General features: G+C 35.7%; 1 protein-coding gene across 6 annotated transcripts in view; it reads left to right on the top strand.

Moving 5' to 3' along the window:
* Positions 1–25,110, top strand: part of NAV3 (neuron navigator 3) — a 566,501-nt gene extending 541,391 nt beyond the window's left edge. For all 6 annotated transcript variants that reach the window (XM_087449152.1, XM_087449151.1, XM_087449150.1 and 3 more), the window contains 9 exons: positions 1,334–1,429; positions 1,687–1,855; positions 3,070–3,305; positions 10,342–10,496; positions 11,849–11,920; positions 12,477–12,673; positions 13,623–13,741; positions 17,482–17,685; positions 22,487–25,110. In XM_087449152.1, the coding sequence (XP_087305278.1) occupies positions 1,334–1,429; positions 1,687–1,855; positions 3,070–3,305; positions 10,342–10,496; positions 11,849–11,920; positions 12,477–12,673; positions 13,623–13,741; positions 17,482–17,685; positions 22,487–22,606 (1,368 nt within the window). In that variant the 3' untranslated portion in view covers positions 22,607–25,110. The remainder of the gene's footprint in view (positions 1–1,333; positions 1,430–1,686; positions 1,856–3,069; positions 3,306–10,341; positions 10,497–11,848; positions 11,921–12,476; positions 12,674–13,622; positions 13,742–17,481; positions 17,686–22,486) is intronic.
* Positions 25,111–26,959: the final 1,849 nt, after the last annotated feature.

The raw sequence follows: 26,959 nt of genomic DNA, 5'->3' as shown, positions 1-26,959 counted from the left end.
TCAGTGTGTGTACAATACCTCTCTCTCTCTTCTACTTATAAGGCTACTCATCTCATGAGAGCTCCCAGCCTAATGAGCTAATCTAACTCTAATTACCTTCTAAAGGCCTCCTTTCCAAATACCATCATCTTGAGGGTTATGGCTTTAATGTATAGATTTTCGGGGGATGCAAACATTCAATCCATAACAGTGGTAAAAAAAAAACAACTCATAATGATTTTGCTGTGAATTTCTCAACTTTTTCTGAAAAAAGTATTGGCTTCTAACTCAGGTTATATTTAAATAATTGTGATGATCATTTACCCTTATAGAGTTAAATGTTACAGATGAAGAAATTGAGGCTCTCAGACAGCTAACTGACTTACCTAAGGTCACATTTCTTAATTAGGTGGTGGAGATTGTGTGCTGTAGAATCCATGTCTTCTAACACCTGACTCAGTTATTATTCTACCAACCTCTTAAGGACCATGCAGTTGGTGACTCAAACCAGGATTGTAATATATCCACTATCTAATTATATCTACTGGTATCGTGATCATTATTTCATGTAACCATTCCAATCGTCATAAAAGAGGCTCCAGTTAGACTATAAGTCTTGAATTGTTTACTTTTCTAATGTATGTAGAAATTCCTCAAAATCCCATCCTACAAAAAGGATAAGTTTGGGGCCATTATTTGTATTGTAAAGAGAGTCTTTGCTTGATAAAATGAGTTCTGTAGAATTTCCTGGCAAGTTCTTTTAAATAGTGAATTTTCTGATAAATTCAGAATGGAACCTGTTTTGTAAATATGTGAATGCCATACTACCATAGACAACTTATTTTTTTAAAGCTGGATTGGACTTTAGAGATAAACTAAGTTAATAAATGAAAAACTGAGTTTTGGACTTAAGAAAGATAAGATCACAAAAATAGTAAGATGAAGTTCTAGGACTTACATGATAAAGTTCTATTCCATCTCTATCACCATTTCCCACCTACCAAGCTACTTCTCTTCAGAAATGCACCCACTGCATGAAAACAGAAGACTGTTCTCTCCTAGCCCTTTCTCATCTGCTGAATAGATCGTGAATCAGTTTACCTTGACATTATCGCTTCATCTAATCTCTTTCTTTCTTGTTGTTGTTGCTATTGCTATTTTGGTTGGTTGGTTAATTTTGAGGGGTATGTTTTATTTTATATAATCCAATGTGTTTCTCTTACTATAAAACTCATAGGCCTGATAAATATTTTATTCTTAATCACCACTACATTAACAAGTTTTAGTAGAAAATGTAGTCATAAAGCAAGACACATTGTTGGATTTTATCTTGTTTTACTTTGTTCTTATTTAGGATCAGAAGTCTCAGGCATATCTGATAGGCTCCATTGGTGTTAGTGGAAAGACCAAGTGGGATGTCTTAGATGGTGTAATTAGACGTCTCTTTAAGGTATGTTGTGTTTCAAATGTGTTTCATTTGAGATGCTTCCCTTAGCTTTAATAGGGTAGACATACCTGCTTTTCCTCTCCTCCATTTCAAAGATTAAGGAAAGCTTTCTCTCTTTGTGCTGTTTGATATTAATAGTTCTTGTATTACCCATTTCTAAAATTCTTGACAGCTAACTTCATATCCCCATGAGTTTTGTATTTGTTGTAGACGAGTTGAACCTCTGTTTTGACTTTCCTTTTTTGCACATACCATTTTAGGAATATGTGTTTCGAATTGATACATCCACTAGCCTTGGTCTGAGCTCAGACTGCATCGCTAGCTACTGTATAGGAGATTTAATTAGATCCCACAGCTTAGAAGTGCCTGAACTGCTGCCTTGTGGATACCTTGTTGGAGATAATAACATCATCACTGTGAACCTGAAAGGTAAAAATAAAAATGAAAAGAAAAGCACAATTGTATTTTTTTACCAATATTTCTTTTCTTTTCTTTTGCAGTTTCCCTTCAAATTTTTGTATTTGAAAACTACGTTAACCACTTTGATAGTTTTGAAATGGTATGATGGTATGAAATGAGCCATGTTTATATGTAAAACACTAAAATCCTACTAAAAACACTGAAATCCAAGTAAATGAAATTCTTTGAGTTTTAGGATGTGAAGTGGAATGTAATTTTGAAGATTCTCCCAGAATCACAAAAATGAATGGGATTTAGGGAATTTCAAATTTCTAGGTTTTCCATTATCATCTTTTTTTTAGGGAGGATTCAAAAAAATTATTGTATATTCCAAAGTAATATATTCATCACGCCATCTTTGATTTTAAAATATGCATACCTAATAAATACCCAGTGGGAATAAAGAATGGAAGTTAAGAATCAGGGATGAGAAATTCTGTTTTCTTTGCTTTGGATGATGTGATTAATTATAGGCAAATAGAATACCTAAAGTGTGTTTGTCTCCATAATTCCTTGCTCATATATGTTAAAGAATTAGAACTCATCTATATAAACTATGGACTAATAGAGGAATTTGTCAAAATTTGATTTTATGATTAAGGTAATTGGGTTAGTAAAAGGAGATACTGTTGCTCTCCTTCTTAATTCCTTGCCAAATATCACAATTAGTATTCTTCAAAAGCTTAAATGGTTGTACAGCTGGGATGTGTAATGAGAGAGAGGAGAAAATAATGTGAAGGAGAAAAGAGTAAGAAAAAGGGAAGAACATACACACACAAACATATATATTTTACATTTTAAGCTTTGCATTTATTCTTAACAAAATTACCACCTTCAAAGGTAAGAAAGATTTTATCATAGACTTTATAGTAATGCTTCCATTTCTCTCTGGAAACATAAGTGGGAAACGTGAAGTGGACAGTGGAGGAAAGCCAGAGCAAAAGAAAATGGCTGCTTTTTCCAAAAGTAATGGCTTTCGTTTGGATGTTCACTCTGCCTTATTACTGATGTTTTCTGTCTTAAAATGGCAACACATGTTTGTGGGATGGAAATATCAAATAAAGGATTTTGCATGGACTGCATTCCTATAGATAACGAAGCTCTGTTGTCGAGTGACACTGTATTTTAAATTCTAGGTTATGTAGGACAATAAGGCGTGCTATCCCCTTTGTTTCTTCCTTCAGGGGTAGAAGAAAACAGTTTGGACAGTTTTGTTTTTGATACGCTGATTCCTAAACCAATTACCCAAAGGTACTTTAATTTGTTGATGGAGCATCACAGAATTATACTTTCGGGTCCAAGTGGTACGGGAAAGACCTATTTAGCGAACAAACTTGCTGAATATGTAATAACCAAATCTGGGAGGAAGAACACAGAGGGTGCAATTGCCGCTTTTAATGTGGACCACAAGTCAAGCAAGGTGAGTCACACGCTCCTAAGAGAACTGCTGCTATTTTCCGTACGTGTCTTAAGCAAGTAAGACTTAAGATTGTGTGAAACTTCCAGTTTGCACATGGAGACATCTCCATCTCTTTGACTAAAACTAGAATCTGGTGAACGACTCAAGGCTGTTTCATGAATTTGAACAAGACTGCTATTCAATAACATTTAGTTATCAGGTGTTCCGCAAGCATTGGGAATGTACAAAAGAAAATAACAGCATCCCTGTTGTCTGATTTATCTTAGATATCCATTTAGGAAGTGTTAGAGTAGAAGGACATCTGTGCAAAGTGCTGTAAAAGCAAGAGGGAAGACTAACTCTTCCTGGAGGAATCAGAGCTTTATAAAAAGGCAATACTTGGACTCGGTCTTAATAAATAAGCAAGAATTAACTGGGGTGTTGCAGCAATGGGGATTTGGGCATAATTAGAATATTCCAGGCAGAAATTCTGGGAGCAGCAATTTGCTTACATCATATTTCTATAGAATTTATGCTTAGGAACCATAGGAAAGGGAACAGTGTTCCATCATTCCACCATCAGCTAAGTTCTAATGTACCATAATAATCAGCCTGAACTCTCTCGTGCTATTAAATAGGCATGAGAGGCCATAAAACCTAGCTAGTACTTTCATATATTCTGAGTAAGATAAAGAATCCTAAAAAGGAAATAGTTGATGCCTAACATATTCATAACACTAGACTATTTTTGCCCCTAATTACCTATTACATTCTCAATCAATTCAATCTAAGTTTCTCTTAGGAAACTGCATCTCCCAGAAGCAACCCAAACCAGCTAGGTTCTTGAAATAAATGAGATATATAGTTTAGTGAACAAAAATTTCTTTTTTTTTTTTTAATCCCCACCCCCCTTTATTTTGTGAGGAAGATCAGCCCTGAGCTAACATCCATGCTAATCCTCCTCTTTTTGCTGAGGAAGACCGGCTCTGGGCTAACATCTATTGCCAATCCTCCTCCTTTTTTTCCCCCAAAGCTCCAGTAGATAGTTGTACGTCATAGTTACACATCCTTCTAGTTGCTGTATGTGGGACGCGGCCTCAGCATGGCCGGAGAAGCGGTGCGTCAATGCGCGCCCGGGATCCAAACCCTGGCCGCCAGTAGCGGAGGGCGCGTACTTAACCGCAAAGCCACGGGGCCAGCCCCCAAAATTTCTTAATGGAGTGGTTCATTAAGTCCCTCTCACTGGCCAACTGTGGTATTGAAGGCAATTGCTGAATTTCATTGTGCCTTAGTTTTCCCATTGTAAAATGGGAAAATACTAGGGTTGTGGCAAGGACTACGTGTGTGTGTGTGTGTGTGTGTGTGTGTCTGAGAGAGAGAGAGATAGAGGGAGAGGAGAAAGGGGGGAGAATAAGGAGAGGGAGAGAAAACAGTACAAGTAACAACCACAGTGTGAGGGTTGTCTGCAGTTATTAATTATAGCCCTTGGATCCCGAAAAGGTTTCCTACACAAATACACACAGACCCACACAGACAGCCCCCTACAAACACACACACACAGACCTTTGTTCAAAATTGCCTATATGAAGTTGTAAAAGAGAACAAAGATGTACATAAAGCACAATGAGATCTCTTAAAGTTAAATAAATATAGCACATGAATTCTGAATATCTCCTTGGAACTCAGCACTATTCAAATTGTGGTTGAACCACCCATTCTCATTTCAACTAGAGAGACATGGAACCTGAGGCAGAATATTTGATTCTTCTCCGAGCAGAAGTGGGAAAAGCACAATTGTTGGTTTGCTTCAGACACATGTTTAGTGTCTCCTGTGAATTATGGGTCTCCTCATATCTTTACTTAAATCCTTTTAACACAGTTCTTTTTCTTTTCAGCCAAAATGATGACAGGATTGATGTCTCTTAATCATCCTCAGTTTTCTCTTTGGTTTTTCCTCAATACTGATGTGTTAGCACTCTTTAGAAGTTAATTCTTTTATGAGAAAACAAGTGGTTGGAAAATAGGAGAAGAATAGATTTATTAGTGAAAACCAAGGCATTTTCATAAAATTGGAGATCACTTAAAATCAAGTTTTGAATCAAATAGACTGATTTGGGCTTCATTAAGATGTAGTTTGACATGCTAAAGTAAAGTAGGTTAATTTATATTGATTATAAAATTTGCCTCACCTCCAAATCCACTGTTATATATAAGTTCTTATTTCAGTTAAAAAATGTTTAGTGCTTGAAGATGTTTTTAATCAATATTATGATATAAGCATACTTTAAAATTTTTTGAGCAAGTATTTCCAACACTCTAATTTTCTACTTTCAGAATAAAATCAGTTGTGCCATTATTAGGTTAGTTTAATTTTTGTTACTACAAAATAATGAAAAATAAAGCATTAGCAAGAGTGTTTGAACAGAAGTAATGATGCTGGGAATCAGCAATAGGAAGAAACCCATGGACAAATCATGTGGTATTCGGCACCAAGAAAACAAAAAATACAACAAACAAATGTTGTTTCTTCAATGTTTGTAGGATATGAATGAGCTGTCAGTAATGTTGGATACAGAGTTGTTCCAGAGAATTTGGCCAATTCTTGCCAAATTGACAGAGAATCCACACTGGGGTTTTTTTTTTTTGGTGGGGGCGGTGAGAATGGTATAAAGGAATAGGGATGACAAGTTGAGATTGTGTGAGCGATAGCTGCTAACACTGTAGATTTACTAAAGTAAAGTGTGAATGAGGCATGAAATAATAAATCCTTTCCCTGAAAAATGGAGCTGTGTAACTGCTGACGTGCTTTATGCAATGCCATAGTTAGCACTGAGGAGACAGAGCCAAAAGCACTTACTGATTCAAAAATATCAAACAATAAACCATCAAATGAAAAAAAAAAATCTTTTCCTGTTTTTGGTACCTCTGAGTTTTACATTCTGTCCCTCTTCCCACTCTTCAAGCCCTCCCTCAAGCTGCCAGCTGGAATATTTTGATTGAGAGCAGTAGACATAAACAATTACATTTTGTGACATTTGATATAGCAGGCCCAGAAGGCTAGAGATGGATTTAGTAAAGAATATGTGGCCACCTGAAGCCACTTGGAATGTTAGGTGGGAAAAGATCAGAAAACTGGACTTGGCAGATTTATTTTTAGTGTGTCTAGAGTCAAAACCAGAGAAAGCAATGATCAACAGTTTTTACATAACTGCTGTGTTCTATGTATATTTTAAAGGTATGGGATTCATCTCATTATCAATGGCCATCTGGTAGATATACCTCTTTTCTTCTGCCTGATTAGATCTTGGACATGAAACTTTTAATGCTAATGCATCAATACCTCAATCTAAGATTTTACCACAATTAAGTTAGAATGGGGATCCTCAAGTGATTTCAAAGGGGTCTGAGAAAAACTCTTAAGTTATATGACAAAATTATTTGTGAGTGCCTATTTCTGCTTGTGACTGGTCCATAGCTTCATTAGATTTCCAAAAGGATCTACCACCCTTCTCACGATGAAAGACCCATAACAAAATCTAATGTCCCTACTTTTCCAACGATCACCCAGTCATTTTTTAATTACCAAATTCAATGCCCTTTGCTTCTTTTTTCTCTCTCTCTTTTTTTTCTTTTTTGCTTATGTATAGCAAATTGCTATAATTAATCTCCCATCTAGAAATTCTTCTCGTTTTCATGATTATCATTCTCTCCTTGTTTCTTTCCTACTCTCTAGTAAGCTCCTTCTCAGTTTCTTTCACTCACTGCTCTTTCTTCACCTACCAGTAGATGAAAATATTCTCCAACATTCTGTTTTCTCCCATTTCTGTTCTCACCTGGATGACTCCCCTGGTTTCAGCTTGTGTGGACTCCAATTGGACACTGTTAGCCATGCTCAATCTCCCATATAGTCGACCTTTCTATTAGCTTACAAATGTTTCTATTAGCATAAATATACATGTTTAGGAATGCCAGTTTCCATCCATCTTTACTCCCACCACCTCCCATCCAAGTTAATACTCTCTGTTACTTGGACTACTGCAGTTGTTTTCTAACTGCTTGATCACAACTTCTGTTAAATTTGCCTTCTTTCTCTTCCTGTCGTTATTCTTTCACCTCAAGGAGAATAGAGTATCTTTTTGTAATTAAAATCTGACCACATTAAAATCTTGCAGTGTTTTTCCATTGTTTTCTTGCACTAAATCAAAAATCTTCCCACACTTCTGCTATCCCTCTTGAGTCCTGTAGTGTCTCCTGGCTTCAACAATTTCAGTATTCTCTTGACTGGCTTTTCTTCCTTCTTTACAATATACTTACCACTCTTTGAAATCACGATTCTGACTACATTACTCATATCCTCTGAATATTCAATGTTTCTTCATTGCCAATAGGCAAAGTCCAGTAACCTTACCAATCATTCAAGGTTGCAAACCTTCCTTTCTGATTTATTTACCACTATTTATATTCACAAAACATGTATTACTAGTTCTTTCCTACATGGATATCATATTTTTATGTTTCTGCCTTTGTTCTTCTCCCTCTATTTAGAAAGCTCTTCTTCCATTTTTAAGCATCAAAACATGACCTAATCTTAAAAATTAAGGGTTATTAGAAGATAATACTGCTACTGGAATGTCTTTCCCAGTAGCTACAAGTAATCTCTGCAGGTTCTGAACAAAATCTTTGGTGTACACTTTTTTGAAGTAATGTATTTTATATTTTATACTATAGTTTATAGTTATATATATACATGCCTAACTTTCTATTCTGAGCAATAAGCTTCTTGAATGCTTTTTCCATTTCTAATTAATCATCATATCCTTCACATTTCATAAATAAATTGCTTTCCCGTACTGAAAAATAAACAATGGTTCACAGTTGTTTTTAGAGTAAAATCCAAATTCCTCTGCATAGATTCAAAGTCTTTTCTATTTTGTCTTTCATTGTGATCACCTTACCATGTACTTTTCCTCCTGTAACAACAGACACTTGTTATTTCCCCAAACACATTACATATTCATACCTTCCAGCTCTCTTTCTTTATTATTTAAACTTCAATAATTTCCCCTTCTGTACCCTGTTGTTCTCTGAACCTTAAGACTGGGTTAGATGCCTCTCTGAAGTTTCCCTACAGTGTTTTGTACATTTCACTTACAACACTATTGGGATTTTACTCGTTGACCTGCCTTTCTGTTTATCAACTCTAAATTCCTGGAATACAGAAATAATGTCTGAATCCTTGGTGCCAGAGTACCTGCCACATGGTAGGTGGCACCTACCAAGCACCTACCATGTGCTTGCTAAAGGTGTGTTGAAAGAATAAATAACTGTTTACTTATCATTTGTAATTCTACTTATTATTCAAAATCCTTCTCAAATTTCACCTGCCTGTGAAGTCTGTCAGGATCTCCTAGTTGGAATTAATCCTTCTCCCTCCTATAGACCACAAACCTCCTTTAGCCTCTCTCACGGAATGTTTCACATTGCATTTTTTAAGTTCATTAGTTGCGTGTGTACATACCACCCTCCCAGGCTCTGGCATTACCTCCTCCATAAAGCTTTCCTTGACACCCACCAACTGGGCGAAATCTCCTCCCATGACCTCTTAGAGCTCTTAATACACTAGGACATCGTATTCAAATGATTTATCATATTTAAATTTCAGTCCCTAATGTGAGAACTCTTAAAGCCTACAGGGGAAGACAGTCTGATTGTCCTTTTTAACCCCTATGACCAGAAAAGTATTTGATTCAGTTCTTAATAAATGTTAAACAAAGCATCATTATTTTTGTATGCCCCAAGATTTGGTCTAGGGCCATGGACATAGTAGATAAACAGTGAATATTTTATAAATGAATGAATGAGTGACTTAATATAGCTAGATTATTGACATAAACTCCACTTTTTCTCCTAAGGTAAATGAAATACTCCAGACTATTCTCTAGTTTAAACATATTTTTTGTATTCTCTGATTTAGGCAATATTTATTCTATGTGATTTTGCTCAATATAAGATAAATAGTGCATTAGTTCTTTAATAAACTTTATACTTGAAATTAAATGAATATATTACTAAATACCTTGAAACACTGGCTATTGTTGTTTATTCCTTTCTACACTTAGTTCTAAAAGTGGCATTATAGACAGAGGGAGGTTTTATCTACGGTAAATCGTTCACATATTTACCTGGATGCCAGAAATTGGGATCATGGAATTGTTTTTTAACCCTCAGCAACTTTTACAAATTGAAAATGTCATTGTAAATATGCAAATATTATGGAAATGCTCTTACTGATTAGGATAATTCTAAGAAACCTAATTATGTTCCTGGCCTACCCATCTGTGAGAGCAGTCAATCAGCGAACAGGTTATCATATTTAGATTAAAAGCCATTAGAAAGGAATAATACCTGTAAAAGAACCAAGAAGCTCAAGAAATGCTAAATGCTGCTGTCAAGAGACCCAGTGAAATATAACAAATTTCATCTTTGTTTAAAATTACAGCAGTTGCATGCAGATTATAAATAAATAAATAAACAACCACACTTTTATCCGAGTCCTGGGGCTGTGCTTTCAGATTCACCCCATAGAAATTAATTGGAATTAAAACGTTTAAAGTATTAGTGGAAACTTAGTGGTGCCAGTTTGGATCTAGTCTACACTTGAAATTATAAGATTTGCTAAAATCCACTTTTATCATTGAAATACCAAATACAGGAATGAAGTCTCAGCATTTGTGGTTTATCATAAAAGCGCATATGCAGAGCTCTTTTTTTGCTTTTCTTTTGGGGAGAAAACAACTATGTAATTTGCCTGTGTTTACAGTTTTGTATTTGCTGCTGGTGTTCCTGTATGGCTTGTCTCTTTCCTTTAAAAAATGTGCCCTCTCAGCATTGTCTGTTTTTTGCTTTGTAGAATAAGTTTTTATATCAATGGAATGATCTATGAGTTCTAATCAAAGATCCTGGATGGAAGATAAAGTGTGCTGTTCCTAAACTATGAATTGTTTGCCATTGGTATAAATTTATTATTGAGGTATTTGTTTTCTTTATATTTTTAAAGGAATTGCAACAGTATCTAGCCAACCTGGCTGAACAGTGCAGTGCTGATAATAATGGTGTGGAGCTCCCAGTTGTCATAATTCTTGATAATCTTCACCATGTGGGCTCCTTGAGCGATATCTTCAATGGTTTTCTCAACTGTAAATACAACAAATGGTATGCTTATGAAATATTTTGAATGATGAAATATGAAAAAAATGGTGATTAAATTTGCTTTCTTGTTCCTTTATTCCTTTTAAGACCTATAACAGATGCCATTAATTTGAGAAGCCTTTATTAATATAATACCATATTTCCAAAGATCCCTATGTATTCCTAAGAACCTCTATTTATTCATTCAACAACTATGTCCCAGGCACTTCTATGGAAACATGATTTACTTGATGATGTTAGCTTCTACAGATATGCTGATGGTCTGGGAGACCAAGCTCAGTGATGGAATGTTTGGAGCAGGGAAATTAAGAGCTAGAATGAGGCTTCAGAGCTCTGGTTTCATTCTTAGTCCATATCAAAGTTGAAATTCAACCTTCCTGTAGAGATAAGTTTAATACATTTAGAAATAACTCTCAGGGCTGGCCTGGTGGCATAGCAGTTAAGTTTGTGTGTTCTGCTTCGGCCGCCCAGGGTTTGCCAATTTGGATCTTGGGCACAGATCTACTCACCACTCATCAAACCCTGCTGAGGTGGCGTCCCACATAGAAGTCCTACAACTCTACAACTATGATATACAACTATGTACTGGGGATTTGGGGAGAAAAAAGAAAAAGAGGAAGATTGGCAACAGATGTTGGTGCAGGGCCAATCTTCCTAAAAAAGAAAACTTGAAAAGTTGATTTAAAGAAAAAAAAAGAAATAACTGTCTCCATTAATGCGTCTAATTTTTAACTATTTACAATGAAATAAAAAGTTAAAGTAGGGTATAAAAAAATCTAAAAACCCACTTGAGATTCACTCTAGCATGGCCACTAAAGAAAGGACACATAAGAGCAACAATGTAATTATTAATTTTAATGGTGCCAATATCCCAATTAATCTCTGCTAGAGATTTAAAAAATGTTAAAAATAGATCAGCATAAAATAAACATTGAAACAAGAATATAAATTCTCTCATGTTGTTTAGAACCTTTAAAATAACCATGAAATAATAAAAGTGGAAAAATTAATGAATTTGGTTATAAACATAAGGGTCATAAGATGTTAGAGTGGGATGAGACCACTGTGATTATTCTATCTAACCTTTTTATTTTATGGATGAGTAAACTGAGTCTCAAAGAGGGAAAATGGCTTGTCTGGGATGCCAGAGCTGAAATTGGAACCCCAAATCTTAATTTCTAGTTCAGTGATCTTTGTCATTTTCCAACCTAACATTATCAAAATACCCTTTTAAAGCCTAATGTTAAAATGTAATAATCCATATTTATTTAAATTGTTTTCTATGACAATTTTAATGTATTAATCTCTTTTACCTTCAGAATATCTACATTTTCTATTCTTTTTTTTTTTTCCAGTCCATACATTATTGGGACAATGAATCAAGGAGTTTCTTCATCACCAAATCTAGAGCTGCATCACAATTTCAGGTAAAGATAAATTAATTTTTTTTGTATTGACTCTTTCTGTTTGCTTTTGGTTGTTGTTTTTCCATTTGTACATTGACAAATCCTGCCAGTGGTGACCTGTGGTGTGAAAATAATTCTCACTTCTTCCGACACTCTTTTTTCAAGAGGACATTTTGTGATCCTCAACCTGTAATCAGAAGTGTTTCTTTAAAAAGAAAAAAAAAAAAAGAAATGTTTTTCCTGCTCACTATGTCACCGGCTAAAGTAGAGCACTTTTCTTCTAAGTGTGAGGAATATGAAGAGCGTTCCTATTTCAGGACTTGTGATTCTCCTGCGGAGGAGTGCTCAGCGTGCACACTCCCACTCCTTCTGACGCACATGAGCTTCTCTTTAGCTCAAAAAGAAAAGTTAGTCACACCATAGCTCTAATGCTAATAGACCTCCTAACCCCTTTAATCATTAAAATGTGGCCACCAATTGGAATAGGAACGTTATTGTTTTATATTGGAAGGAGAATCACTGTGGACTTAAAATTTAATTTATATAAAGATTGCTGATTTTTTTTTTCTTTTTGTAGGTGGGTACTATGTGCAAACCACACAGAACCAGTGAAAGGCTTTTTAGGCAGGTATCTTCGAAGGAAACTGATAGAGGTAGAAATTGAAAGGAACATACGCAATAATGACCTAGTCAAAATTATAGATTGGATTCCTAAGACATGGCATCATCTCAACAGTTTTTTGGAAACACACAGTTCTTCTGATGTTACCATTGGTAAGTTCCAAAATTGCAATATGCCATTTTCCAGGAACAAAGAGTCTGTGGTAAAGATGGACAGATTGGATGATAGAAAATAACAAGTGACGCTAATGTTTTTCAAACTTCCAAAGATTTAAGTTTTCTTTCCTCCTTTCTGAACATTTGCCTTCTTCTAAGCTTTGTATCTCCAGTTAGACTAATTTTGTCTGACAATTATGGTTTACTAAAATATTACTAATATCAAATGTTTAATGTAGACGAAAATCTAAAAATCAGATAACCATTTGAAATAAATTGTATCTGTTTAGAATAACTTTTTTATGCTAAAAACAAATTTTAGCTAATGGCTCGTGTCAAATATAGTTGTGCGACAATATTTTAGCTAGAGATAATTTAAGTGTTTTATAGATAAATTAGGTGTTTTGTATTTTTCATGAAGACAAAATTGTTTGAATTATTTCTCTTCAGTTGGCATAAAGATGTTTATTTTTGTAATTGTTCTTAAGTTGCATGTATAAAAGAACCCTTCCTATTGTTGTGGATCGTAAAGACATACTCACTAAAGACATAGTGTAAATTAGAAATAAGAATTCTATCTTTGGGATCAGAAGACCAAGACTGAGGCCCATTTCTGTAAATAATGACATAGTTTATATTTGGCAGTTCATTTCAGCACAGGGTTATCATTTGTAAAATGGGGCAGGTTGACTGAATTATGACTTTTGAGGTTTCTTCTCATTCTGTTATTTTTTAGATTAAGATTTTAGTGTAAAAAGAAAAGAGAGTCCTGGAGATTGGTTCTTCAGTAAAACTTACTTTAATAGTAATCAAACTGGCTAAGATTATAATTTTCTAAGAATCCTGAAAGAAATATATTAATTTCCCCAAAATGGTGTCTAAATATGTGTTTAGAGTGCTAAACATAATGGTTCTCAAAAATGTTGTGTTATTTGTTTCTTCTTAGGTCCCCGACTTTTCCTTCCTTGCCCCATGGATGTAGAAGGTTCTAGAGTGTGGTTCATGGATCTCTGGAACTATTCGTTGGTACCTTATGTTCTGGAGGCAGTGAGAGAAGGTCTTCAGGTATAGTACTCAATTTTCTTTGCTGTATAAAAAACAAAGCAAAAAAAAATCATCATTTTAAAAACAAAAACCATTCATTTCTCTGGGCATATGCAGAAAATTAAAGGCATGAATGATATAAATATTGTTGTAAAGTTTTAAAGAGCAACTAGTATACAATACTTTTTTCTGTTCTGAGAATAAATATGTGGGAGAAAGAGAAAGCACAGTTATTCTAACAACTACACATTTAAGGCCAATTTTATTGCCATGGGTGTTTACAGACTGTTCTTATTAGATATCCAGTTAATTGCATATCTTATAATCTTATACCCTACATCTTGTAATACAAGCATGTTTACATGGGCCTTGATTACTTATTCTCTTATCATATATTTGCAATAAGTAGTATTTGCTTACGCGTTCTCTGCTTTCAGTATATTGCGTTGGTTGAAGCCCTTTAACACCAACTTCAAGATCCTTTATTATTTTGGAGCAAGTGCTCTAAATTCTAACACAGTTGACTTTTTTATCTAAGACAGTTTGGTTTAGCAGCATCTCTGCTATTCCTCTCATCTACCTTACATCATGAGGTAACCAGCCCTTCTATTTACTCTTAAGTAAAAAGTCAAAATATATCACTTAATAAGAAAACCCTGTTTCTTCAACAAAATATATTATCCCTTTTCCATCAGTCTTGCTATTTCCTTAAATTGGAGTTGAAAGTTCATGGAATTGTAGAATTATATAATTCAAGGATGAATCTTTAAGATTTGTGTTGCATAATCACCCAAGTTATTGTAGAAGAATCCAGTCTCCTTTTCAATATCTCAGTCAAAGTTTGGGCAGTTTTTACTTAAGCACCTCTATTTCTGGTTATTACAATTGCTACTAGAATTAAGATATAGTTCATGCTTTTCACATATTGTCATCTGCAACTCTGTGTTAAGTCTTTCTTCTACTGTTTAAAAAATTGGGTATCTATTTTCCTTCCTTTCACCTTCTTTTACCATCACGCTCTCCTCACCTAGTAGCATGACAGCTATTTAGAATAATCACGATGGTGCTGGTGAACATGATGAATATTACAAGGATGTTCTGAACACTCAGAGATAATGATCCTGAAGAATGCCATCGATTGGTTCCACTCCAGATTTAAATAACCCATTTTCATCTTTTTAAGGGTATGAACCAATCTAGCCCCAGAAAATGGCTCCAACAAAATAAAAGACTGTACCAAAGGTTTTTATATCTCAAGTATAACATGTCACTTTTCAGGATTCCTCTAAAACTATTATGCTGCTTAAGATGTGGGTTGAGTCTCTGAATTTCAATCATTTATACAAAAAAATTTATGAAATTTTATTTATAATATTCATAATTTTAAAATTAATATGTAAATAAATTAGTTATTCTCTAGATACAGTTCCAATATTAATAAACTATTATCTAAGTCTTGATATATGAAATTCTTATTTCACATTTGTTTGCTAATACATAGAAAGATAAAGAAGCTTTTTAAAAATTCAAAAACAGTGATACCTAAAAATGCTTAGTTTCCTTAGATCTCATTTTTTTAAAGTGCATGAGTTTTTTTTTAATATTTAAATTAATATTACTTATAAAATACTCTCCTGAGAATTATAATTCTATAAATCTTCCATTCGGGCAAAAGTATAATCACTAAAGTAACACTAGTTTCCCAAACTAAAACTGAGAGATACTTCAAAATTATTTTTGAAGAGGGATAAAAATGTCTCAAATGCCTTGCTGTGGATCCAGATATTGAGTAGTAGGTTAGTGTGAAGGCTGAATCAGCCATGATGTAGGGAGTATGGGGAGAAAATCTAGCACACAGGAGAGATGAAAAGGAAAACCTTTTGGTGGATAGACAATTCTCATTGCTACTAAAGGACTTGCCCAGCCAGAAGTCTGCTGGCAGGTGATATTCCTGGGTGGTCCATATATGCCTTCTAGAGAGGCAGGAAGGAAAGGAATCACGTATGTCTTGAACCATTCCGTTGTATCTACTGGCAAAAAAGAATCATGAATTGGAGCAAGAGGTGGAGAAACAAAGCATGAGTGCAAAGATGAAAATCTGAGTTGAAACAAACAGGAAAACCTCTTTTCAAATGAAAGCTGAAGCTTTGGTTCATCTGCCAGATGTTCTAGTTGGAAAAAACACTAGTGATGCAGTGGATTTTGATTTTTATTCTGGTGATTCTATCTTTCTTAAAATGTCGACAATCAACTCATCTCATTCTGCATGTTGAAATTTCTCTTCTTTCAGTTCTTTTTCTATAGTATCTGTTTTACTCTGAAATACAGAATTGGGCCTAAACAGCTTTTTATTGGTCACCTTCAATTTTACTGACCTTGACGATTCTTTAAAAGACTGGCATCAGTTGATTGTAGACTTTCATATTCTTTGTATAACATTTGCTTTCCAAGAATTACACATTTTTCTTCAATTAGTTTAAGTTGTATAGCAAGCTATGTTTTAAATCCTCTTTAAAGTAGGTTTTTAACTAAGAGAAAACCTCTGCTCCAAAACAACAGAACAATAAAAAAAAAAATCTAATGATTTCTACCTTTGTCATCATCTCCTAGGGAAATACACAGATAGCAGGACCTGAACCTTTTTTTTAAGGCAAGGCTGCCACAACTTCATACCACTTCTCCAGGAAAAACCCAAAAGGCAATTCCAAGGCAGCCCATGGACCTTTCATGGTGTCAGTGTCCACCATTTTCTTTCGTCTCACTGAACCACACTAAGCCACATAGGACACCACACAGAATGCCACCTATGACCAAATATGCACCTGGTAACCAGGATTGCCCTCAGTGGAGCAGCTCAAGGGGAAGGGAAAGCACATTAAAGAACTAGTGTATCCCTGTTACTGCCCTCTTCTTTTAATTTTAACTTTACTGTCTGTCCGCCTGTAGCCTTATGCTTTTTTACAAAGTCCCATCCACCTCTGTCTCCCCAGGGAGCCCTTCCCAGTTTGGTTTTGGCTTTGCTTCTAGCTAGTAACGTCTCTTGGATTCATCTTCCTCTCCTCCAGGGCAGGTACTTGAACCAGCTTTATCATCACTCTCTTATTGATTTCCCCCCATTTGAGTCCTTACAATGTTGATGTTTCCATTTCCCTTTTTTTCTCCTCTTTTACTGGTAGTCTTATAAAACATCTAAAAAGAGTTTTTACAGGAAGCATTGAGATCATTAGAGGAAGTTAATCTGAGGAAAATGCTTATCAGAGAAAGTATTCTTGTTCTCGAAGAAAGTTTGAGTAGAGTCAACTAGACAGAGAAAAAGAAGTCTCTTTTCTTTTATTCATCATCTTTCCAAAATGCACTTTAGTAGAGAACTCTATTTAGTGTTAAGCGTGGCTTTCTTCAGTCCTCCATAGCTGGAGCTTTTCTTTCTCAACTTTGAGTTTTCTTTTGGTTTGTAAAATTGCTAATAAAGATAAATGTAGGCAGTCATTTCAACATGTATTTAAAATAAGCGTCCTTCATACTCACCCCCAAATGCTGATCATCTATCCCAGAGAGTCAGCTTCCCTTTGTCCAGCCTTCAAGTTAAAATGAACTATATAGACAGATATATGTTTAAAATCTGGAAAATTGTATATGGGCACTTAATTCCCTGGAAAGTCTCATAAGAACTCCATGAGCAAAGAAATCACTCAATTAGTAGTCACCCGTTTTACTGAATAGAAATGTATTTTATGTGTGCTAAATATGTGATCACCTTTTAGATGTATGGGAAACGTGCTCCTTGGGAAGATCCCTCAAAGTGGGTGCTTGATACATACCCGTGGAGCTCAGCGTCTCTGCCTCAGGAGGGCCCAGCGTTACTTCAGCTGCGACCAGAAGATGTTGGATATGAGGGCTGCATATCCACTAAGGAAGCCACAACCTCAAAGCACATTCCACAGACTGACACGGAGGGGGATCCCCTGGTAAGAAGCTGATAGATTTTTCCTTATAATTTTGACTACAGAGTAGTTGTAGTTAACAAGTAGTTAAGGAGTAGCTGTTAATATTTAGTCATTTGTATCTAAGACATTGGTTATCCCAGGTACTATTTGGGGCTGTCCTGATATTGATACTCAGTTATAATTCTTTTACCTTTGGCCTGCTTTCACTGGGTGAAATTCTTAAAATGAAAGATGAAATTTGCATGCTTAAAAATAATCAAGAGGGGCCGGCCTGGTGGCACAAGCAGTTAGGTGCGTGCGTTCCACTGCGGTGGCCCGGGGTTCGCCCCGGTTCAGATCCCGGGCGCGCACCGACGCACTGCTTGGCAAGCCATGCTGTGGCAGCATCCCATATAAAGTGGAGGAAGATGGGCATGGATGTTAGCCCAGGGCCAATCTTCCTCATCAGAAAAAGAGGAGGATTGGCAGATGTTAGCACAGGGCTGATCTTCCTCACAAATAAATAAATAAATAAATAATAATCAAGAAAAACTGAAACCAAGCCTGAACTCTGTGACCATAATTTTTCCCTTATCATGCATAAAATTGAGTAAATAAATAAATAAATTTTAAACATGGCATAACTCGATTTACTAGGTATTTAAGAGAAAACTGAATTTTGTTCTTAAATGAAAACCAAAAGAATTAATCTAATGTATACTTAGAGAGTTAAAGAATATTTTACACATATCAACTAGTTTGACTAAATTTAGAACTAATCTGTTGCCTACAGTGGAGAAGAATAAACTGATTTGGAAATCAAAGGGAAGTTATTCTTCCTGCCTTGCTCAATTTGCAATCATGTATGGCTTAATGAAAGTCGATAAAACTCTAAAGTATGAGCACTCTGAAAATATTAAGTACATGATATTAGGAAAAACATTTTTTTAATGTATTTTTTATTTTTATGGATGACTTTCTGTAGATTGGTATCAAATGTAATATGTTTATTAGGTTACCATTCTATGACTAAAGAAATCATTGGACTTGCACAGCCAATACAGAAAGAAGAGATACTGAAATAAACACCATTTTGTTACTTAAAACAAACAAAAAAGGAAATGATTAAAAACCGTAACCTATGACTATACCCGAGAACATAAAATGACTTGATATTTTATGGAATATCCTTACTCCCACAACCCCAGCACTGATACATCATCATCATCATCTCAACTGATCATTCTTAACGTTTTGAGGGTTACATGTGAACAATCTGATTAATATTCAAGATCCTTTCCCTAACAAAATGCACACACACAGAAAATCTTGCATACCATTTCAAAGGGTTCACAGAGTCACTGAAATATGTACATAGACCTTCCTAGAGTCCATGGACCTCCTATATAGGCCTTTGGCTCTAAACTACAAACTCCTAACGGGCCTGGCCTTATATTTTTATAGCAGGTACCTGACCCTTTAGCTCATACATAGTTAGAAATCAACAGTGGTGGTGGAATTGGTTTGAATCCAGCATAATTGTGAGTATACACTAAATAATTGTTGATAGGATGGTTAAAATTTAATAGAGTAAATATAAGCCTTAGGTACAAGTATGGGTTATTTCATTGATTTTTTAAATAAATTCTAGTTCTATCTCTGCAGTTTTGATATACTGTGTCCGTTTCAGCTAGGGACATGTGTTTATGGAGATTGTTTTGAGAGTTACTCTGTAACGTATTGGGACCCTTAGGGGTTGCCCTCAACTTTCCTGATTCCCATAGCTAAACCCATCCAGCACTCTTTTCTCCAGCTCTGAATGCTCTTGTCTTCTAGTACAGAAAAGAGATCCAGAGTCTCCCATTCTGAGTGAGAATTGGGATAAAAAAATCTCTGATTCCTAATCTGCTGCTCAACCAAACAGCCTAAGAAACAGGACGTTATGATATCTGACATGTTCAATGGCAAAAGACATCATCTAAAAATAAATCTTTGGATCAGGCACATTCTGATAGGAAAGTAAATATTTTCTGTCTGCTTTTATTTCTCTATATTTCTATAATTTCTGACATAAGGTAAAAATATATTTGCAGTTAACATAAATCAGAAATATTAGGAAAAAGCTCACTATTTATTGTCAGAAATATGTTTTTGAATCTGAACAAGGATGCAAGTTTTTGGCACATCTTGCTGTATTTTAAAAATACAATGTGTATTCATCGTCAACAAACTCATTCATTCATTCAACAAATGCTAATAAGTAATAAGTATATTCAAGGCTAAGATTTGGTGTTCAGGATATAAACAAGATATTGTTTTTGATCTCAAGAAGTTCTCAGTCCAGTGGTGGAAAGAGACATCTACCAATATAATTATAGTAGAATAATGATAGAGGTACATGCTAGGTAAAGTTGTGAGGAAGTGATTAGGAGAAAGCTTCACAGAGGAGATGCTTGAGCTAGATCTGGAAGGATGAATAGCAGTTCATCATGTCCATGTCATTGGATAAGAAAATCCAAAATTAAGGAAAAAGCAGGTGAAACGTGGAACAGTATAATAAAAACAATGAGTTTAGGGAGCTGTATACAAATTGGTGGGATTAGGACAAAAGGGGCGGGAGGAATTAAAGCTACAAAAGTCTACAATTTCTAGATCATGCCACGCCTTGTTTATCTTAGTAGGAAGTTAAAACTTTATCACACAGACAATGGGGAGCCACCAAAGGCTTTTGAGCAGGGGACTTACCTAGTTAGATTTGCAGTTTATCAAGATCACTTTGTAACAGAATAGAGGACAGATTGAAGGACATGGAGGCTGGGAGACAAGCAGATTTGTAAATACCAGAGATGGTAAGGATCTGACCAAGTGTTACAAATGATAGACATTAGATTTATGACTGTGGGTATGGGGAAGAAGCAGGGAGAAGAGGAGGGAAATAGTTTTGTAAAGAATAATGGTCTATCCCAGTGACTCTGGGATCATCCTCAGCCTTACCGTCCTCTTGTAATCTCCTTTGACTTGAATGCACAAAGCAACACTATGAGAAGGCAAAGAAAATTCTTTGTACGCATTTATTATGAATCTGAGATTTGGAACTTCTTCTAATGGAACATATTTACTATATGGCACCATTTTCTAAAATTAAGACTTTAGTAACACTGTTGTTACACTATAAACCTTTTATAACATGCAGCGTTCAAGTGATTTCGAACATTTGTGACAGAGATTGAATCATAACCCTTTAAACAGACCCCCTTCACCATTTCTACTCGTAGTAAATCAGGAGGATGCTCAAAACACAGTTCTGTTTTACAAATCATCTTCACCCAAATGCTTGAACATACAGCCAGCTACTAATGAGGGAAGAACTGGCATAAGAAAGGAGGGAGGGAATATGAATGTGCATGAAGGTAGGTGTGTGTGTGTGTATGTGTGTATGAGAGAGAGAGCGAAAGGGAGAGAGAGAAAGTGTGTTGATGGAGACATTTGCCTTTTTGGCATACTGGGTTTGAGAGGTTATCACCAACAATTTTCATTCATACCCTTATGTAGCTGATTTAATAAATTTAGAGAGTTAGACCAAAGATTATGTTGAGAAATATTGTCCTGAAGAATATTTAAATGACTTTAAAACATGCTATAACTGTAGCTTCTTTGCCAGAAAGGCATTCTTGCTGAAATTGGTGATTACCAGTTTATCATTTATTTCACAAGCATTTTTTGAACACACATTTTACAATGAACACACAAGCATGCATAGCCTAACATATGACTTAAAGAGTCCTTTTTTAGATTTCTCTTTTCTATTGGATCAGATTCCCTATATCTATCTCCAAGTCGGGGGAAAAAGAACAATTTTGATTACTTTATAAAATAATTAAGTTAGCATACGTTAAATAATATACAGATTATTACAATTTATAGAAATCCTTGATAAGAAAACAAGTCCATACCCTCATGAAGACACATGCCAATTTTTATGTGCTTTCTGAAATCATTGAACCATTTATCCACAATTTGCTTTTACACTGTTATTGTCTTTACATCCTTGTCTAACAGTGGATCTGCAGATCTATCAAAATCCAAGCAAGGTGGCTGCCTTTTATTTTGTAATACATGGAAATGCTTGCTGTCTTTCTCCCTGGGTGCTCTCATGCATATGTCCCTTTTACTAGAACAAACATTACCAGTGTCCTATAAGGCTGGGAAACTTGAGACAGCCGCTGTTGTTCCAGAAGGTGGTTTTTGTTTTCAGTGATCTATCAATCATATTTTAGCCAGAAATTCAGCAACAACAGAAACTTGACAGCGATTCTTTCCTTCTCCCTCATCAAACACTCATGGTCTGCTTCGTTCAGTCACCTCCTCTCGAGGTCAGCTCCTAAACGGCAGATGGTGTGCTGTGTGCAACAGCTGGCTTCATTCCCCTCCATCCCCTTCTTTTCTCAAGGGACTGTGTGTGTGTGCACATTCACGACTTTCAGTTGCCATTCAGTGCTTTCTGCTTCTCCCAGCCAAAAAGCTGGGAAGCTTGGCATGCTCTCCAGCAATGAGCCCAGATGTCCAGCTGTGATACAGTTTCCTTCCCAATCTCCCTGCTGGAGCCATATTCATTCACAACCCCAAATAAAAGAGCTACCTAGAGGGCCTATTTTGTCCTTATGGTTTGGTGTTGTAGTCGTATTTGGGAGAAATAGGGTAGGAGCCAGGGGCAGCTAGTAAAAATCTAAAATTGTTTTCTCGTTTCACTTGGATGGGACGAGATGGTTCCTCAGTGTATTGTATGGGGCTGGCTCACTCGATGCATCATTGCCCTCATCGATGTCTCTTTTTCTTTCTTCAGATGAACATGCTAATGAAACTCCAAGAAGCAGCCAATTACTCGGGCACACAAAGCTGTGACAGCGACAGCACCAGCCACCAGGAAGACATTTTGGAGTCATCTCTTGAATCTACCCTCTAGAGGGGGAAAAAAATTAGGGGAAAAGACTCTGCTTTTAAAAACTGTTTAAATTGTAAGGTATTTTCACGAAACCACTGCCAGTATGAAGCACCCTGCCAAGGGCCCTGACCCAGAGCCGTGGTCCCCAAGGGGGCAGCAAGACTAAGTCTGAAGCGCCAAGATGCTCAGTTGAAATGAAAGCTTGACTTTATTTTACGTCTAGGCATTTTTATATCTGTGGAGTGATATAAGGCTCCATTAATCAACTGGAGAGGACCCTAATGACAGGGCAACCGAATAGATTGCACATGGGATAGCCAAACTGGACTTTATTTTCTTCCTCTTTAAGAGTTTACAATGCAGACCTTTTTTTGTCCCTTCCTTTCTTTCCTCTGAGGGGCTGTTATCCTCAAGCAGGGTCCGTTCCTCTGATCCGCCCACCTCCTCTGTGCCACATGGTGCTGGTCACAGGGCTCCAGTAGTGTTTGTGTTGTGTGCTCACCCCATTCCAAAACGAAGCCAAGAGGCCAGTCCTCCATAAGCACAAATGGAATTGTGCAACCACCAGAAAAACACTACTGTGGCAAGCTGGAGAAGTGCCAATTTAATTCTCAACGGCCATGTCCACATGATGTGCTCCACCAACTTTTTAGTATATGAGTCACAGGTTTTATAAAGTTGTTTTTACCACAGTGGTCTTTTTAAACCACCTGCCCACTCCTTTAACAAGAGTTTTATACCAATTATTAGTCAACACTGACAAAAGGCTTTTTTAGGGCTTCATTTGTTTGAGCCTTTTCAGTGAAAGAAGGAACATTTCCTATGGTGCTGTCTCACTGCCTTAAAACAGATTTCTACAACAGTTTAACAGTTGGTTTAAATCCTAAACCATTGGTAATTTCCACTGTCTTTTCATTTACAACGAAGCAACACCAGTTAACACAGTAGCCTCATCTCTATATATATATTTTTCTTTTGAAGAAATGGATAGGAGAAAGATCAGTATTTTTACCTTGTGAATAGATTGCTTTGCCTATCCTCTAAAATATTCAAGTAACCCAGAAACCCTCTTTGACTGTCACTTAAAAGCTAAGACATGTGGCGCTAAATTCCATCCAGTCCTAGGGGAGAGAGTTTCAGAAGGCGGGAGATTTTGAATTCTTATCCAGGAGAGCTGGAAGCACTAGATGCAGCATGAGCACAACTATTCGGCTTTCCTCCCTTATTCTTTTTTTAAATTATTATTCTTAGTTTTGAGCATGTTGTTTTGATTGCTGTTGTTATACATGAGAAATTCAGCATTCAAGAACACTGAAGCAGTGAAGTCACTGTGGAAGGGGAAGCGTTTATACTGTAAAAGAAGGTTAGATTTGCACAGTCTACTGGGTAGGTATTGTAAATAATAATTTTAAAAACTTGCACAAATCAAAACAAACACAAAAAAATTGTATTTTATCCTGTTGGTGTTAAGAGGTGTTTCACTTGCTGAGATTTCCTGTACGTTGCAAACAAATACAGAATGCAAATCCTCAAAGCTGTTATTATCTGGTGTGTTTGTCCTGTATTTACAGTTACTATGACTATGCAGGAGCTATCAGTGCTAGAGTGAGCATGCTTCAGAACTGTCCATGAAGCCAATACATTTTTGGAAAAGTAAAACTGTCTGAAAGTACATCTGTCATGGCAGGCTTTAAAGAGATTGCATGCAAACTGATTGGAGTCATTGGAGAAGTTACCACCACACACAGAGGACAGGTTTTCAGTTTATGAAACCCAAGGGCTAGGCCATGGTGTAGACTTGTTCTATGCGTGTGAAAATGTGTTCCTTTCAGGACGTGTAATTGGTGCTACTCTCTGTGACCACCCACGGGTCAGTTGCTATAGAACAATAACAGCACAAAACATCTGTGCAGTTTTCAGAGTGTCACTAAGTCTCTATAGGTCCTACACGGTGCTATCGCCCTCCGGGAAATCTGAACCGAATATATGCACATAGAATTGTCACCCTGACTTTGAAGCCTCAAACATGGATCAAATCTGTTGTGAAACATCGATACGTGTAGCTGGATGAGTGACTAGTTGCCCTTGTATAATATGTGATCTAAGAAAATTGCTAATCTTTCCCTGCCATTTTGAGAAACACAGTCCAAACATGATCATAAACAGAAATTCCTGCAATACATCCCAGTAGGTCCACCTAGTTTACAACTTAAACTAGTTTGTGAAACATTTGTCTGTATACATTTTATATTTTGTACATTTTTGATGTAACATATCATGTAAATAGACAGAAACAGTGAAATAAATCATCTGCAAAGTTTTGTAGTCTTTGTAAAGCCCCAACAATAAGTACTTGGTGTCAATGGACTTAACTGGATGATGTATTTTCTATTGGTTTATTGTTCCTCTAGCTTGTAAACCAGCTTGCATATATTTTTTTGCAAATGTGCACCCTGTATCTGTCTAAATTATTACTTTGCCATTAAAGTGGAATTATTTATTGACAACAAGGTGTGGTGTCTATATATGGAGAAAAATTGAATAATTATGCACCAAGAAGTGTCAAGCTTTAAAATGTGGCTTGTACTATTAATATGCCACCAATAGGGATGTGTGTGAATTTTTATTTTATAGACCTCATAGAAGGGACCTCACAGCTTTTAAGTAAATAAATAAATTGAAGGCATTAGATATATCTTTTAAAATGAAAGCTATTTATTCATTGAATATTTTTGGAAAACTCTGATTAGTCTAACTATATGCCTAATTATAAAATAAGAATTAGTATAAAATAAAATGTTGATATCCACTTAGTAAAATCAACTCATTAAATGTTTCTTTGTTTTTATTCCATTAAATCCTCTTTTGACCTTTTAGCTCTAAAGGTGATTTTAAAGCAGCATAATGCTTTTAGTGGTGGTTTATTTTTAAATAGAGATTATGAAAAGAAAAAGAACCCTATTTAAAATTAGAATTTTTTTCAAAGCACCTTGGGCTCCAAACCAATGATTGGAATGTATATTTGGATGATATAAGTAAAGTTTTAATTCTAAAAACAGGAAAACTTTCTAATTAGAAGAGTTGTAGAGCAAAAATAAAGGCATTAGTTAAAATGGGTCATCATCCATAATGGATTAAAATTGGCTCATTTGTTCCTTCATTTACAGTTTGGGTGATACAGGAAATTTCCACAATTCATCTTATCCAGATAAACATTGAATTAATACAAAACTTGAATAAAATTCTGACACACCCAATATCAGGCTGCACAAATGTGAATCCCAACATTGTCATTCTTCTCTGTGTAACCTTGACGAGATCACTCACTCTCAGTGTGCCTCTGCTTCCTCGACTGTAAAATGAGGACACTAACAGTGTCCACCTCTCACAGATTACCGTGCTGATCGAATGGGTTATTACGTGCAATTGCCTTGATCAGTGCCTAACACTTACAGAGCCTTCCATGGATTGTAGCTGCCTTAATAAGCATTATTATTATAAAATAATAATTATGAAATATGTATTATTCTATTTTCCAACATTCTTGAGAACAATGTGTAAAGCAATTCAACTTATTTAAAAATAGTGTTTTTTCTTTTTTTTAAAGAATGCATCTTTTAGCTCAATTCCTCATTTATAAAATGGAGACAGTAATAGTACCTACCTCATAGGGCTGCTAGGAGGATTGAGTTTAAATCTGTAAAGCACTGTAAACAACATCTAGCACTCAGAAAACTGAATAAATGTTAACTGCTGTATTAACACTGCCATTATAATAAATTACTAGCATAAGTAGTACAACAAATATTCTCAGGATTCAATTTGTAAATATATTCAATATAATATTAGAGTCTTATTAAAATTATATCTTTCATCCAGTTTCCTCATCTGTAAAATGGGATAATTATCATGTCTACTCATAAGATTGCTTTGAAGACTGAATGTTTTAAAACATGTGAAGCACTCAGAAAAGGGTCTGTCACCTCTTAAGTGCTATATAAGTGTTAGCTATTACTCAGCAAAAGTTTATTATACACCTAATATTTGCCAAGCAACTTTCTTAGGCATCAGAGGCACTGAGATTCAGGCTATGGACCTAAGGGACTTACAGTTAGTACAATTAGATCTCTGTTCTCTTTGTTTCTTATTTTGATGGGCACCTAAGTTCTCTACCATAAGAGTGACCAATGAGAAGTCCACTGACTAGTAGCTACAGGATATGTTTTCAGACACTGATAGAATCAACAATACCAGTGAATTAAGTTTGAATTTGGAGAAATTCAACTACCTTTTTTTTTTTGGTGAGGAAGATCAGCCCTGAGCTAACATCCATGCTAATCCTCCTCTTTTTGCTGAGGAAGACTGGCTCTGAGC

Source organism: Ceratotherium simum, chromosome 25, assembly GCF_057802395.1.
Source record: "Ceratotherium simum simum isolate JZ-2026a chromosome 25, ASM5780239v1, whole genome shotgun sequence".
Taxonomy (NCBI): Eukaryota; Metazoa; Chordata; class Mammalia; order Perissodactyla; family Rhinocerotidae; genus Ceratotherium; species Ceratotherium simum.
The sequence above is the reverse complement of the archived record's forward strand: the minus strand, read 5'-3'. Positions and strand labels throughout refer to the sequence as shown.